This window comes from Candoia aspera, chromosome 4 (assembly GCF_035149785.1).
Source record: "Candoia aspera isolate rCanAsp1 chromosome 4, rCanAsp1.hap2, whole genome shotgun sequence".
Taxonomy (NCBI): Eukaryota; Metazoa; Chordata; class Lepidosauria; order Squamata; family Boidae; genus Candoia; species Candoia aspera.
Genome location: NC_086156.1, coordinates 111,243,344 through 111,258,854, shown reverse-complemented (window position 1 = coordinate 111,258,854; position 15,511 = coordinate 111,243,344). Strand labels below are relative to the sequence as shown.

Below are 15,511 nucleotides of genomic sequence, written 5' to 3'. Positions count from 1 at the left end.
TCAGGACTGGTAGGAAACCCCCTTGGGTTTCATGCTGAAAATTACCCTCTTAACCTGATGTTTGCCTTCAGAACTTCTGTTGGTGGCAAATGGAAATTTTAAGAGCAAATTGTAGTTGTTTTCATCAGGAAGAATTATGAATGAGGGCTGTAAAATTCAGTGCATGAGCAGGCTTTCATGCAATGTTTCTCAAGTTATAACCTTTGTTCTTTCAGGTGATGTTTTTAAGAACCAGAAGAAAAAAATCTAATGGAGAACCAAAGTGTGTCTGAATTCATCCTCCTGGGTTTTTCCATTGGCCATCCAACAGAGCTCCTACTAGCCTTCCTCTTCTTAGCCATGTACATTGCAAGTTTGGGGGCCAACATCATCATCCTTTGCATTGTACTGGCAGATAACCGCCTCCACACCCCAATGTACTTCTTTCTTGGCAATGTCTCCGTACTGGACATCTTCTTCACCTCTGTCACCAGCCCACAATTGCTCTGGAACCTCCTCTCTGGTGACAAGTCTATCTCTTTTGCTGGCTGCATAACACAGACTTATTTCTACTTCTTCCTAGGGACAGTAGAGTACCTCCTGTTGGTCTCCATGTCCTATGACCGCTATGCCGCCATATGCAGCCCATTGCAATATCATGCAATCATGAATAGCCAGGTCTGCATCAAGATGGTACTGTGTTGCTGGCTGGGTGGGTTTCTCTCTGTTCTTGTTCCCATCATCATGATCAGCAGGCTGTCCTACTGCAAGTCTAATGTCATCAACCATTTCTTTTGTGACAGTGGCCCCCTGCTTGATCTGTCCTGCAGTGACACCCGTCTCATAGAGTTGATGGACTTTGTGCTGTCCTCTGTCATTATCCTCTGCTCATTAGTCTTAACACTCATTTCTTACATATGCATCATCTCAGCAATAATCCGCATCTCCACCACTTCAGGTCAGGCAAAAGCCTTCAATACCTGTGCTACACATCTGACAATCATCTCCATCTCCTGTGGGGTCAGCATCTTTATGTATGTCACCCCATCCCAAAAGGAGACCCTTGAAGTCCATAAGATCCCTGCTCTTCTCACCTCAATTGTCTGTCCATTTTTGAACCCTTTCCTCTTCACACTGAAAAATGATCTGGTGAAACAGGTAATAAGAGACACATTGAGGAAAAACACAAAGCTGATTCATCATAAAGTTTGGGGTGTGTGGAGAAAGAAGGGCCACAAGAAGCAGGGAGACCATACAGAAATGTAAGAACAGAGTCCAGGGAAGGAAAGATACATCTTCTTCTTTGTGATTCTTTAATTTCTATGATGATGACAAGAAGAAAAAAGGAAGTGGGCTGCTTATGGGTAGCGATATCAGTATCCTGTTTATTAAAAGCTGAGGAACCCCCTCAGATAAAAATCCAATAATGAGCTGCTTATACCAGCTCCAGCTGGAAAGTGATAGATTGACATAATACAATGCCAACCTTTTCCTATAAATTTGCTTCTCTTTTGGGGTCCTAAAACCTCAAAGATGATTGTGTCCTCTGATTCCAAGGTAGTTGTTTATGAAGTACATATAAGGAAACTACTTTCACCAGATCCTCCATTTTTAGCAGAGGGCCCCACTTCCCATGTGTTTAGTTTGGAGTTCTTGATTAAGGTTTTGAAGTCGAGGAGGCTACCTCTATGCATTTGATTTCATCTTCTATATACACAAACACACACACACACACACACACACAAGACTTTGGAGTGTTTTGAAGCACGACCTGGTTATGAAAATGGCATTACTAACCAATGCAAGTATGAGATGAATGGTGAAAAATGCCTCTCCAAACATAAGATGAATTCTCCATTTTGTTTAATGTTGGTTGGGTTTCATGACTGAAAACCATCCCTGGATGAAGATTTGATGTTGTCAGAATGGTAATCAATACATTTACTCACAATATTATCTGCAAAGTATCTGCTCCTTACATTCAGTGGCCATCTCTGCCAATTTCTTTGCTCTCCCCATTGGTGGGATTATCCTTGAACATGGAAAATCAGTGAGGTTGGCCTTGAGCATGGCTTCCTTACAGGATAACTAATACTTCTAAATTTTGTTGTTGTCTACAATCAGTGGCTCCAATCCCACTTGAGGAGAGAAGGTTGAAAAAAGATGGCATTCGCATATTAATAGCAATTTAATCCTTCCTTCCTTCCTTCCTTCCTTCCTTCCTTCCTTCCTTCCTTCCTTCCTTCCTTCTCCTCTTCATTAAGACATATAGATTCATGAATATTTTATTCTTTTTTGAAATACAGTAGCACTTTAAATACATGGAAGAATGTCTCACTAAAGGAGAAGAGACGAAGTGCAGATGGAAACATTAAGGAGATGCCAAGAGGGGTCTGGAGAGGACATATTTCATAAGAGTTCTCCATCCCAAGCCTGGGCAGTTGAACAATTTCCACTTTATTAGGAATGACATCTAGAATTGACAGCAGTCTGTATGTTTAGCTTTGAGCCAAGATCTGATAGGATGCCACCTAGAAGAAGGTCAAAAGGAGATGTGTAGAATAATCAATTCAAGTTGCAGGAAAGCTTTCTAACTGTTAGAGCAATGATTGTGGGAGTCACCTTAAAACCCCTAGCCCAAAGACATTTTCCTGGGGAAAACAAAGCAGTGATTCAACAGTATCATATAATATTATAGTTAAATCTTGTTACTTCTGGCTACCCTTTATGGATTTTCTGCTGACACCAGGACTGAAAAGGTGATGCTTTATGGATTTGTTTATACATAAGAGACAGGATGTGGGATGAAGAATGAATGTTTGTAACTTTAGTGAAGGTGAAGAGTCAGTAAACTTGTTGATACGTTGAGATGAAGGTTGGAAGTCACTTTATATACTCCTTGTCTTTTTCTTTATTCTTACTTTTTTATTTCAACTCTTTTTTTCCCTTTTCCTTGCACTTTTTAACTCCTCTCTATCCTCTTTCCTTTCTTTAAGTTCAGTTTGTATTAGATTTTACTATTAGAATCAAAATTTATATATATGTGTGTATGTGTATGTATATATATATATACATACACACACACACACACACACACATATAAATAAATAAACAAACAAACAAACAAACAAACAAATAAATAAATAAATAAATAAAATATTGAATCAGGCAACTCCCCCTTTCACAAAAACACTTTCCCAGGGGAACTAAAACTGTCAGCCCAGCCATGAAAGCATTCAGAAGGCCAAGGGATGCTGATAAGCTGGGAACAGATCCTGAGGGGTGAGCAGAGCTCTGGGAAAGAAAGGAAGAAGAAGAAACGATGTTCATGGAAAAACCATCTCTTTGTCCTTTCAGAGCTCCCTTGTCTCTGTAGTCCTGACCCATCACCTCAGAGTGGCACCCTAATGGCCTCACTGATCTCACTAGGCACTCAATGCGTTTTATCCAATGAAACCCCTGGCTGCCCTACCCAATCACACGCACCTTCTAATTTACATCAGTCTGGAAAGAAGAACTGTAGCCCCACCACTCTTTAGGCCTGTCTTTTCCTCTGGTCCTGTCAATAAACCATTTTCTGTTTCAGTGTAACTGTGTCCAGATCTCTGGTTCAAAGGAATCCCTTTCAGGGAAGTATTTTCTACTACCCAAGCAATGACTCAGAAAGGTGATGGGCCCCCATTCACTGCAATAATAGGTTCCAATAATTGCATTGAGTGGACCAGATAAAATTGGCCTAATACATTTGAAAGGACTTGATGCATGTAATCAATCAATCAATGAAGTAAGAAATAGGCTGGGGATAGGCAAGCCTGAGTTACTTGAATCTACCTACAGCTAAGAGTCTGTAATATGCTCTTCTCCACTCCAAAGAGAATAAGTCAGGGATGTAGCAGAACTGCACAGGTCAGAGACAGAAGTCTCTGAGAGACTTCTGAACTGAGAGAAGAAGGAACAATGGGCGTATCAGTCTGACCAGTTAGAGGCGTGCTACACAGAGGCATGCAAAGTTAGTCTTTTAGACAAGGAAAATAAGTAAGTGTGCAGAGGACCCACCAAATGTCCCCGCTCCTCACAAGGCACACAGGGGGAGGGACAAGACAGCGTGCCTTCTCTGTATCAGCTCCCACTTTCTGGAAGTATGAGCAAGTCCCAGAACACGGCAATTCTTCAAGGAAGTCAATTCTCTATATCTATATCTATATCTATATCTATATCTATATCTATATCTATATCTATATCTATATCTATATCTATATCTATATCTATATCTATATCTATATCGCCTTCTCTGTATCAGCTCCCACTTTCTGGAAGTATGAGCAAGTCCCACAAGATGGCGATTCTTCAAGGAAGTCAATTATCTATATCTATATCTATATCTATATCTATATCGCCTTCTCTGTATCAGCTCCCACTTTCTGGAAGTATGAGCAAGTCCCACAAGATGGCGATTCTTCAAGGAAGTCAATTCTCTATATCATATCTATATCTATATCGCCTTCTCTGTATCAGCTCCCACTTTCTGGAAGTATGAGCAAGTCCCAGAACACGGCAATTCTTCAAGGAAGTCAATTCCGTATTACTTCAGTGCAGCTTCAGCTCCAGCTGGTTGAACGTGGGGCGGCTTCCTGGGTCTTTAATTTGATTTGATCTCTTACATTAATTTTGACTTAGGATTTATTGTTTGGCCTTCTTGTGACTGGATATTGTACACCACCCAAAGTCCTTTGGGATTGGAGCAGGCTGTAAACACTGTAAAAGAACTAATTCACTCACTTTAACTCTACTGCTGCTAGAGGTCAATAGTTTATAGGTGTAGAAAGCTGGTGAGCGTAAAGCTGAATTCCAACACATTTGCCTTGATCAAATGCATGCAAAGGGAGGTACTTGTTTCCAGAATAATGACTGGAATCTCTTCCTGTTCAGGTTAAAGAATTTTGCACAATGCGATGTGTCTCATCTTATTATTTCATCTTTGAGAACCAGAAATCTTGCTCCTAAAAAATTGGTGTTCTCCACCTTCAGATCTTCCTTTCACGTTCATCAAATGGTTTTCATAGTCACACCACTGAAATCACACTGCAATGGATTAAGGATATTAAGTTGTTATCATTTTTCAAAATGTTTCTATGCCCCCCAAATGAGAAGATAATGAAATATGTTAATATATTAATATATGATCTAGGTTTAATGAGAAGCTTAAGGATTGAATTAATATATTGTTAACTAGAGTTATATGGATCACTTTTCTGTTAATTAGTTGCTTTTTTCTCCTTTTCCCTTTTCCCTTATTTAAGCCAGTGTAATATATCTAGGTTAACTTTTTGCACTAACTACAATTATCTCCCCCCCCCACCCCCCTGTGGATGATGTAAGGTTCTTCTGCAGTCTTGGAAGGCAGATACAAAAAAATCCCAATAGCTGCGAGGTGGTGCCCTTCTAACAATGGAGAGATAGAAACCACAGACCACGTGCTTCTCCGTTGCCCTTTTCATAAAGAGCTCAGGAGTAAACTCATACTACCTTTGATTAGTAAATGCCCTAGATGGAAAGATATAGATTGTATGCAAATGTTACTTATAGATGAAGATCCTGCTGTCACGGCGCAAGTAGCCAGATCCTGCTCAGCTCCTGTGAAGATACGTCAGATTATGATTGGAAAAATGTAGTCATGCATCCCTTGTAATAACCTTGTGGTCTATATATCACATTTTATATATGATATTTTACTCTTTTTCTCACTCCTTTTAATATTTTACATTTATTTTTATAGACACTTATACCTTACGGAATATTAGTCATGATAATGCAAATTAATACGATTGTTTTTAAACCTGATTAAGGGGCTCACTCACATTGTGATCCAAACGTGTTTTAACATTTAATTGGAACTTGTAAACTCAAATTTAAAAATATTTTAATTTAGATGGCTCATATTTTATGGCTAATGGCTAATGTGCACATTTTTATAGAATTGTATCTTGTACTGGTCAGTGATAAAATAATAATAATAAAATATTATAAAATCAATTGAGTTGAATTGAATTGTTGTTCTATTTCACCACTGTAACATAAAAAAAAAATGTCTCTATGTAATAAGGAAGGAAGAATGACAGAATGGAGGAGAGTGAAGAAAAGGAAATAGAAAGGAGGACTATTGCTGTTCGGAAGTGCCCAGGCTGAGATCAAAGTCTATTCCTTTAAAACTCAATGATGTCTTTCTCTCAAGATCACAAGCCTGCAGTAGTGCAGATATCCATGGAATTAATGCTCATGTTTTGCCTTCTCTCTCTAACATTTCAGTTACTATCGTAATGTATTTTATTTATTTATCAAATTTATCAAATTTATCACCGCCCATCTCCCCAAAGGGACTCTGGGCGGTTATTGCAGAGATGTTAGTTCTCATCTTGTTTTAAGCCTTGGCATAATGATTAACCAACACATAAATGGAGACACGGCCTTTTAATTACTGAATAGAGTGGAGAACGTTCCTTTGTAACCTTAAGGATACACTTACTTGTTTTAGGGCCTTTGTTGGTTGGTTGGTTGGTTTGTTTTGAAGCAACATTAAGCCTTTTTGGTCTTCCCATAATAGCTATTCTGAAGAACAGCAACCAGAATATAAAATATTTCTCCAAATGGGAGTTCAAACAATGTTATATTTGTGAGATTTCATTTCAGTGATAACCCTGGAAGATGGAGGAGAATGGAATGAAGGAGACCCAAGTCTTCCAATGTTCCCATGGCTGAGGGTGGACCTGAACCTGGGTCTTCATACTCCCTTCTACATCAGACAGATGTTCCGTTAGCTCATTTTCTGCCCATGCCCACATGAATGAATCATAAGCACACCAAATGGCTCATTCACTCACCAGACTAAGCCACAAAAAAGTTTTCCAGGTGAAAAAGCTTGCTATGCTGCATTTATGCGGTTGTTAGGTCTGGAGCAGCCCTGATTAATCATGCTGTATGCCTCTGTAATTATTTCCAGTAGGTTTTTTTAGTCATTTGTTTATTTTTACCTTCTTTTTTCTACTCTATTTTTTCTTCAAAAAACAAGTTTTAAATAATAAAATTACTGGATCTGGAAGCAAAACAAGGTTAGACTTGGATGGGAGACCACCAGGGAGTTCCATGGCTGCAGGCTACCTGGGAAGTAAATCATCGTCATCATCATCATCATCGTCATCATCATCATCAACATCAACATCCCCAAAGAAAGCAATTGGCAAGCTAATGGATTCCCATATTCTTGCCCCCAAACCAGTAGGGTATGTCTGTGAACCCACCAGGAGCTGAAAATGATTCTAATGAACCTTTTCTTATTGGTGCACATTAATTGTACAACGTTTACAATAATTAATGAAGGATAACAAGTTTTCTTCAAATCCGTTTATTTTTCCTCTTCCTTTTCACTTAGTGTGTTATCTTTACTGTCTTACGTATTGAGCCATGGAGTCTATGTTATAGTCAGCCCAACGTTGTACACGCCGTTCCATTCATTCACATGTGGCTCAGGGAGCTTCGACACGGAAGGAGCCACTTCCCTGATTAGAAGATGTTCATCTCCATCCACAGGCATCCTTCAGAGCTGTTTTCACCTGCCTGTTTCTCAGGCTGTAAATGAAAGGGTTGAGCAAAGGAGAGACCACATTGTTCAGAACACCTACAGTTTTGCTGAGCTCCAGCCCGCCACTTTGTGTGGGCTTGACATACATGAAAATGCAGCTCCCATATGTGATGAAAACGACCACAATGTGAGAAGCACAAGTGGAAAAGGCCTTTTGCTTGCCTGTTCTAGAAGGGATGCGCATGACAGCAGCAATGATTTTAATGTAGGAAATGATTGTGATGGCTAAAGTGCCCAGGACAGTAAAGGTGGCCAAGAGAAAATCCAGCAGTTCCAGGAATTGGGTATTAGTGCAGGCAAGCTTGACCAGTGGCATGTTGTCACAAAAGAAGTGATTGATGATGTTTGGACCACAGAAGGGCAAACGAAACAACAGCATAAGAGGCATGATGAGATAAAGGATGCTGACAATCCAAGATCCTACCACTAACCGAGTGCAGAAGTGGCTGTTCATAATGGCTGTGTAACGAAGGGGGTTGCAGATGGCGACATACCGGTCAAAGGACATTGTGGCCAGAATAAAGAATTCAACAGTGCCCAGAATGAAATAGAAAAAGACCTGTGTGAAACAGCCAACCAGAGAAATGGTGTTGTTGCCTGAGGCCAAGTTAAACAAAGCTTTAGGGAGGGCAGAAGAAGTGAATCCTATTTCCAAGAGAGAGAAGTTCCTGAGGAAAGAGTACATGGGGGTCTGGAGGCGATGATCAACTAGAGTGATGTAGATGATGAGAAGATTTCCCATGATGGTCAAAAGGTAAGTGAGAAGGAGAAGCCAGAAAAGGAGGATCTGCAGCCATCGGATGTCAGTGAATCCCACAAGGACGAACTCAGCTACCACAGCTGTCCTGTTCAATATTTCTGCCTTTCTGTTGTGAGTCATTTCTGGGGCAAAATCTCTACAAAAATGGAAATGTTCTGATGCGTCCCGCTTTCTTACAGAACCTTGAAAAAAGTTATTTGAGTTATTTTGAAATAGTAGTAATTTGTTTATTTATGTCCTTATTTTCAAATTTCTATCACTGCCCGTCTCTCCCAAAAAGGGGACTCAGTAAGTAGAGTTTGAAAACCAGAATGATTGAGAGAACTGTTAAATTTATATTATAGAAAACAATAGTAAAAAAAAGTCTACATCGATCAGTGGAGGAAAGAGCCCTTAGAGAGACAAAGTGAGTGGGAAGGAGAGAAATCTTTTTCAAACCCTTTCCTCTTTTCCTCTTACCCAACTTTTGTAAATGGCAAAATTGTGCCAGTGTCTTTGATGGTTTCCCGTATGTTCCTTCTGACGCAATTCCCATCTTAATTAAAGAGGTTAATTTGTTAAATTGTTTATGAGCACTGATGCTTCTTCAGGGAATTCATTCTCTCTCCCTTTGAAAAAAGTTCATCTGACTCTTCTAAAACTTGGGCTGTTCTTCTCAAACCAATTAGATGTCAGCCCTCCAAGGTAGTCCAAACTTGGAAAACAAAGACGGGCAAGCAAATACTCCTTTTATTATAAGGTTATAATAATAGAATCTTGCAAGCCTGAATGAGCTTCCCCTCTGCCTCCCTTCGTCTTCCTAAGAACTGTCTGAGATGCTTTCTCAGGTTACAGTTCTGCCCCAGACTTAGATTTCTTTAATCTGACCATTGTCTTGGCTGCAGCTCTTTCTCCTCTTCCTCAAGGTTATTCCTTCTGTTCATTACATCAGGGGATATTGGACTATATTTTTGAAGAACGTTCAGTTTCATGAATAGTAGTGAATGGTTAGGTCTTCCTATACACTGTTATTCTACGGGTAATGCCTCTGCAAGTATTATCAACCCTTACTGTCCTATGAGATACCATAAAAATCTGTCACTACCACAAATAACATTCCATAGACCAGATTTACACATCACATTAAGCTTATCACATTCCATAAACTCAGTCCTTTGAGCCAGAAAATCACTGCAAGTCACTGCATGCTCAATAAAGACAGCTGCTTCATCAGAAAACTGCTTAGACTCATGCTCAGCCTTGAATGAAGGGATTTTAAAATATTGATTCCATGTTCCATAACAAACAATGTTATTTCTGAGTTATATGTGTGGAGGCCAAATGACATTCAAGGAACACTTTCCAAAAACATTATTCTTATTCCCTATTTATGACCTTGTGACTTATGCAACTAATCCGTCTGTAAACTCTGCCTGCCAGCCTCCCAAGTTCCTACTCTGCTAGAAGCAATTACAACAGAAAATGTAGGGTTCCACCTACATCTCTTAGTGCTCCACCTACAGCAACATATTCCTGTACATTAAGATTCTGCAGAGAATCGGTTTGGGCCAAAACGTCTCTCTGGCCATTTAAATTTCTGAATGGAAACTAAATGTCTGCAAAGATTTCCTTCAAAGAGAAGATGAAAATGACTGCACATTTTCTGCTTTGCTTCTTAATCCAACCTGGAGACACAGGGCATCCCAAACTCTTGGGTTCTGAGTCATTTCAAAAACTTCCCTCTTCTTTCATGCTATCCCATTTATTCGGACAGCAGAAGGGGTCTGAAAATGCAGCTGCAAGCCATGGTGAGCAAAGAAAAAGAGGGGAGGGAGGTCTCTCCTACCATCTTTCCCAAATATACCCCACCCCCAAAATAGACAAATTCTCATTAGGCCCTGGGAAATGATATATCATGATTAAAAAGCAGACAATTGTGTAGGTTGGTTTGAATTAACCAATAAATTCAAACTAGCCAGAATTTCTACACTGGCAACATTTTAAAGCCCTGGATGTCATGTTTGATCACTTTGCCTTGGATTCTGTCTTATATTCAGGTTCATCAATGAGAATCATTTCCTGGTGATTTTCCATAACCATAGAGCTACATTATCTATTTCTATGACACCATACGTGAATCATAACAAACCATTTTATTGTATTGTGCCGATCATGTCCCACACACAGGGCCAGTTTATGAAACATACTCAGGAAGAAGAAATAGTCAGGAGATGGTGGCTGTATTTTCCACTTCACAACATGAGAAGGGCTCTGAGGTTGCACTGGGTGGACGGCTCATTGAATCATGTATGCTAGATCACACAGTGTGCAACCAGATGTGTTTGGTAAACTCATAAGCAGGACAGAAGGGGGATTGTCTCCTTCCATTGTTATTCTCCGCAACTCATATTTCAGGCATTCTGCCTTTGATAGCAATTGGACATTTCAGTCACTGAACATCCAATTCTCTATGTATTCTCTAGTTCCCTTTTATAACCATCTCAGCTGATGTTCATTACATATGGCAGTAGCACTTGCCGTTGCTTAATAATGCATTGTAAGAAGTTAAACCTGAATACTGACATATCGATAGCAAATTATCTCAACTTCTTGCAAAAGCCAATCCATTGTCTCAGTTCAGCCCTCAAAGCATCCTGCACCTGTCTGTTCCTCAAACAGTATATGGATGGGATCAGAAGAGGAGCCAGAACGGTATTCAGAAGAGCCACCATTTTGTTGAAATCTAATTCTGTGGTGCCTTTTGGATTTATATACATGAAAATACAACTGCTGTAAGTGATGGAGACCACAGTCAGGTGAGAAGCACAAGTGGAGAAGGTCTTCTTCCTCCCTGTACTTGATGGGATGTGCAGAATTGTGGAAATGATTTTGACATAAGACACAATGTTGACACTTAAGGTCCCAAGCAGTGAGAGTATGGCAATCACAAAATCAATCAGCTCCAGCAGACTGGTGTCAACACATGCTAGTTTGATGAGTGGTCCATTGTCACAAAAGAAATGATTGATGATGTTAGGACCACAAAATGGCATCTGAAATAAAACAATGGATGGAACTAGAATGAGTGAAAACCCCCCAGCCCAGCAACAAAGGACCAATAAGGAGCAGATTTGTCCATTCATGATGGTTGAGTAGTGAAGAGGGTTGCAGATTGCTATGTATCGATCCACAGACATTGTGGCCAGTAGAAGGAACTCAGTGGTGCCAAGGACAAAATAAAGCAAGGTCTGTATGAAACAACCAGCTAAAGAGATGCTCTTACTGCCAGTGGCTATGTTGGCCAGAGTTTTGGGAATGATGGTAGTTGTATACCCAATTTCCACCCATGCCACATGTCGGAGGAAGAAATACATTGGGCTATAGAGTTGAGTGTTCAACAGTGTGATAATAATAATCAGTATGTTTCCAATTACTGTCAATAGATAAATCCCAAACAGGAGGAGAGAAAGGCCGACTTCCAGTTGATGGTTGTCAGTCAACCCCAACAGTATGAAATCCCTTATCATGGTCCTATTTGCCATTATCTCATTCCTAAAAATAGAGTGAGAAAAAAATTAATCTCCTGGGTAGCATTTTTGTTTTAATCATGTATTTCAAATGGGTATCATTTCATCAGTGTTCATTCTCCGTATTAAAATCAAATAGAAGTTAAAAAGTGACGGTTAGAAGCAGTCCACAATGCTTATAATGTATTATTCTAAGTAGGATAATTCTTGTACTTTGATTCCAGCTTTGGTTAATCTAAGAGGAGCTAAGAGAGGACCCTCCGTGCTTTAACCTGTCCAAAACAATTCATCCTTGTGAACATGCCAAGATCTTTTTCTGAATGATGATTGTCTCGTTCTTCCAACTTTGCTCAATGTTCTCCAGACTCTTCACCTTAGATGGTAAGAAGAGGTTTTGGAAAACATGTAGTCCATCCACCTTTTCTGTCTAAAGGTTACAATGCAGCATACAGTTATAGGATTTTTGCTTTCCATTTCTCCGAAGCCTTCTCATTTTGCTAAAGGGAAATCCATGGATTTCCTACAAACATCAGTAGAACTACACTTCAATACCAATTTTAGTGTAACAGCTGATGAGAGATGTGCTAATGGATTTTTTTAAAAACAACTCATTACTGCAAATTCAAAATGTTCTATGTCCCTCCCGAAAAAGAAGGTAATTCCACCAGTGTTCACTGTTCACCAAGTAGTTGCCTTTACACAGCACAACTAGCCACATGTGCAGCTACGCTGGAGCACAGACTCATTCTGCTTCAAGAACAGGAAATAATCTGATCTCTAGTTGTCAGTTGGAAAGTAGCATCCTTGGACAGCTTCCTTTGTAAACTGTTTGTTCCAGTCACACTTTTAAGTAATTTTTTAACAAAAAAAGTACAGAAAAGGAGCTGAGGGGGGCAGATAAAGATGATTTCTATTCTAGACACAACCAGAAAGCATCCTTCATCATGTTGCTTCTCTGCCCTATGGTCCCACATACCCTCTGAATCTGCAAAGGCATGAATAGTAACAGGAAGATGATATTCCTAGAGTGACCCCAGATTTTGGGGCCACTCTATGACATCATCTCTATGTTGGCAGCATGAAGGAGAAGTTAACCTTCACCTCATCTTCTTGCCCTGTCTGGACAACACATCAAGAAGGAAGATGGGCTCAACCCAGCAGTAACCCAGGGCTGCCTGGGACTAGAACTGATCTCCTTTCCGATCCCAGTGATGACCTAGTCGCAGCTGTGACACTATTCTCACTCCCGACCCAGATATCTACTAGGTGCACTTAGTGGGTGCATCTGCCCAGGACAGAAAGACTGGAGACGGATCAAAGCCTTACCTTGAATGACTATGAACTTTGATGGAAATTACCTGCAATTTTTTCAACCCCCCTCTTCTGCCTAGAGAACTGTGTTTCCTGCCTGAAAAGTAAATAAAAGCAATAACATTTATACAGTAGGGCTCACCTTTTGCAAGGGTAGGAGATGGGGAAGAACAATCTTTTTTTCTTTCTTAAAGGTTTTCTAAGTGCACTGAAAATACAGGGATTTTTTTTCCAGCTTGGTTTCAGGTCATTTCTCCTCTTGCCAACCTCAATTTCATTTCAGGTACTTCCAAGTAGTCACCTTGAAGGCAAACTGTCCTGTGAAGAAGGGCATTTGATTTTCGTTGGTTTCTAAGGATCTGTCAGGGCTGTGGGATCGAATGAACAGTGTAATTCAGGAGGAAATTTTCATTCAGAAAAAGATCTCTGCACAAGCTGCTTCTATAGATGCTCTTCCCTTGCAGGATTGGGGCAGCTCAACAATGTGTCAGCCACACACCTTTTGTGGTAAAAATCAGGGGCCCAAACTTCATTATAAATTGGAGAGTGGTGAAAAATGCAACAGAAAGACAACAATCCTGCCCCAATTTTCAGCCAGCCAATTTCCATACCTGGACTTTCATAAAGTGTTCTTCCAAAATAGGGCTGAACAAGAGAGATAAGCTAGAGATTCAGTCTTCCCCAACCATTTGTGATCAAAATCTGCATTTCTGAACTGCACCTGGAAACAAACAGAGAAATAATTCTGAGGTGTCTACCCCCACAATGTAAGTCCATCAAAGAAATCTAGCCAAAAAGTTTCATAAGAGGAAATGATGCTTCTAAATAACAAGTGGCATTGCACCTAGTCATAAAGTGGTATATATTTATGCATATAGAGTATGCATTTAGAGTTTGTATGGTTTGTTTATAGAGTTGTGTAAAGTGGAACTTCTACCAACTGTGGCTTAATTCAAAAATGATGATTAAAGCAAACATCATTTGGAGATAAGTTCTACTGAGTTCCGTAGTGCATTCCCGTATAAATATTTGGAACCAGATTTAAATTATGTGTGCTTCTAATCCAGTCCTAAACATGACAGATTAGAAATCACCTGGCTTAATCTACCACTTTTGAACTCTGCAAACCATTTCTTAGTTTTGGTAAAGGTAAAGGTTTCCCTTGACATTAAGTCCAGTCGTGTCCGACTCTAGGGGGCAGTGCTCATCTCCGTTTCAAAGCCGAAGAGCCGACGTTTGTCCGTAGACACTTCCGTGGTCATGTGGCCGTTATGACTAAACAGAACACCGTTACCTGCCCGCCGAAGCGGTACCTATTGATCTACTCACATTCACATGTTTTCAAACTGCTAGGCTGGCAGGAGCTGGGACTAGCAACGGGAGCTCACCCCGTCAGGCAGATTCAAACCGCCGACCTTCTGATCAGCAAGCTCAGCAGCTCAGCAGTTTGACCCACAGCGCCACCGCGTCCCTTATTTCTTAGTTATAATATTACAACTCACCACTATTGAGAATCCTAGGCATGAAAAATCTGCAAAATACTCACCCCTTTCAAGAAACACTAAAACATTATTCATATTTTTTTCATGATATGTATGCTTTTCATCATCTGATTTATGCTGGTAAAAGCAATCTTCTAGATTATTAGAGTATGTTTAATATGGTTACCAATCAGAGGCAAGACAAAAGCATCCATCAACATTTTACTCCATAACCTTTTTCTGGGAAGCATAACATTTTCACCACTCGAAATCTACATAAAAAGTATTCATAATATTTCCATGATCCTTATGCTATTTTGTTATTTTATTTCTGCTAGTAAAAGTCATTTTCCATATTGGTAAATTATGTTGATGTTGCTTACAAATCAGAGGCAAGGCAAAAGCACCTGTTAGAAAGTTGCTCCTTAATTCAATTTTTGGGAAGCAGAACATTCTCCGTTCTCAAGGCTTTTGAGAAGATGCCTTGCCTTCTTGGCACACAGATGTACCCCCTGTGCAATTTTGCTCCCTTCTTCTTCCATATCTTTTCATGGCAATGACCATGGAAGCAACCTCTTATAAGCAATGGAGCTAGATCCTGGTTTGAAGCATATGCTGCAAGCGGTTTTAGATATTTCCATGTGAAGATACTCTAAGGATTTCTCAAGGAGCAAAGAAACATATTGTGAATTACAAGAAATGTCTATCATGCATTCTCTGTCTGCTTCCTCTACTGATGTCAAGTCCAAAGACAGAGAAAATCTCAGGTTTGGCAGCAGAGTTCCCCAGGCTTATGGTGTTGGGGGACTTCAATCTGCCTTCCTTGGGGCGGGCCTCG

The 15,511-nt window shown here is 40.0% G+C and overlaps 3 protein-coding genes across 3 annotated transcripts; 1 reads left to right on the top strand and 2 right to left on the bottom strand.

Annotated features, from left to right (window-relative positions):
* On the bottom strand, window positions 1-8,495 carry LOC134497090 (olfactory receptor 6E1-like). The gene is made up of 2 exons (XM_063302802.1): window positions 7,568-8,495; window positions 1-59 (listed from the first exon to the last, which is right to left on the bottom strand). Exons 1-2 carry the CDS (start codon window positions 8,493-8,495, stop codon window positions 1-3), a joined length of 987 nt encoding a protein of 328 aa, XP_063158872.1.
* LOC134496105 (olfactory receptor 6J1-like) lies at window positions 250-1,245 on the top strand. Its single transcript, XM_063301864.1, has one exon. It carries the CDS (start codon window positions 250-252, stop codon window positions 1,243-1,245), a length of 996 nt encoding a protein of 331 aa, XP_063157934.1.
* Window positions 8,496-10,951: 2,456 nt separating the features above from the next.
* On the bottom strand, window positions 10,952-11,896 carry LOC134497089 (olfactory receptor 6E1-like). The gene has a single exon (XM_063302801.1). It carries the CDS (start codon window positions 11,894-11,896, stop codon window positions 10,952-10,954), a length of 945 nt encoding a protein of 314 aa, XP_063158871.1.
* Window positions 11,897-15,511: the final 3,615 nt, after the last annotated feature.